The sequence below is a fragment of the Ipomoea triloba genome, chromosome 12, assembly GCF_003576645.1.
Source record: "Ipomoea triloba cultivar NCNSP0323 chromosome 12, ASM357664v1".
Lineage (NCBI taxonomy): Eukaryota > Viridiplantae > Streptophyta > Magnoliopsida > Solanales > Convolvulaceae > Ipomoea > Ipomoea triloba.
In genome coordinates this window covers 20327076-20328192 of record NC_044927.1, presented here as the reverse complement: position 1 = coordinate 20328192, position 1117 = coordinate 20327076, and the positions used below count along the sequence as shown (strand labels likewise).

The window sequence follows — 1117 nt, the reverse complement described above, 5'->3', positions numbered from 1 at the left end:
TTTATTCCATTCAGTTCAGTGACCGTTGGACATCAATACCTGAGGTATTGAATGCTGACCGTTGGACATCAATACCTGAGGTATTGAATGCTGAGGAGCTGAACGTCTGTCATCAACGCTGAGGAGGTGAACGTTGGTCATCAATGCTGAGGAGTTGGACCGTTGCGCATTGATGCTGAGGAGTGAGGTGTCGGGTAGTTTGAACGGCAACTTGGTTATGACAATGGTTCCGGGTCGGGTACCCAATTACCCTGTCACCAGCCCCCCACTCACTAGCTAGCGAGGATGGCTGAGGTAGTTAGGGAGTATCAACTGGTGTTTGAATGGNAGGTGAACGTTGGCCATCAATGCTGAGGAGTTGGACCGTTGCGCATTGATGCTGAGGAGTGAGGTGTCGGGTAGTTTGAACGGCAACTTGGTTATGACAATGGTTCCGGGTCGGGTACCCAATTACCCTGTCACCAGCCCCCCACTCACTAGCTAGCGAGGATGGCTGAGGTAGTTAGGGAGTATCAACTGGTGTTTGAATGGATCGGCCTTGGAACTTGTGGAAGAAGATTGGGTATGCTGAATTCTGGAAGGAAATTTACATATCTGCGGAATATTTCCTAATCTCTCTGCGATTTTGTTTCCTTGTATGGGCCGGCTTTCGTATGTATATAAGGACCCTCTCCGAATCTGTGTTTTTCACCTCTCCTCATTACGTTAGCTCAATTTCATCATGGGTCCAAAGAGAGCAAGTGCTGCTGAAACAAGTGCTGGTACGAAGAGGCGCCGATCGTTCCGCTTGATGGAGCTGGCCAGACGTGAGAAGTTGAAGCTGAGGAAGGAGCGTGGGCACGAAGTTGGGGATACCGTTGAGGATCCACTAACCCTTCCGTCAGATGGAGAAGAAGAGAAGGATGCCGTGAAGCAACCAAAACAAGTCCTAGTGGAAGAAAGTATGACCATCTTCCCTGTGCCTGATGATGAGCTTCCTTTAGCAGTGGAGTATCCCAAGACCTCGAAGTCCTCGGAGACTTAGATGCTTGAGTAGGAGTTAGTAGTTTGAAGTGTAATAGGGCCTGATGAATGTTATTGGAATAAAATAAAACGTTTACTTCGAACCGTTCTTTTT

General features: G+C 48.3%; 1 protein-coding gene across 1 annotated transcript in view; it reads right to left on the bottom strand.

The window, feature by feature from the left end:
• Positions 1-1039: 1039 nt before the first annotated feature.
• Positions 1040-1117, bottom strand: part of LOC115999507 — a 4557-nt gene continuing 4479 nt past the window's right edge. Inside the window, exon 2 of the mRNA XM_031239355.1 lies at positions 1040-1064. Within this exon, the coding sequence (XP_031095215.1) occupies positions 1040-1064 (25 nt within the window). The remainder of the gene's footprint in view (positions 1065-1117) is intronic.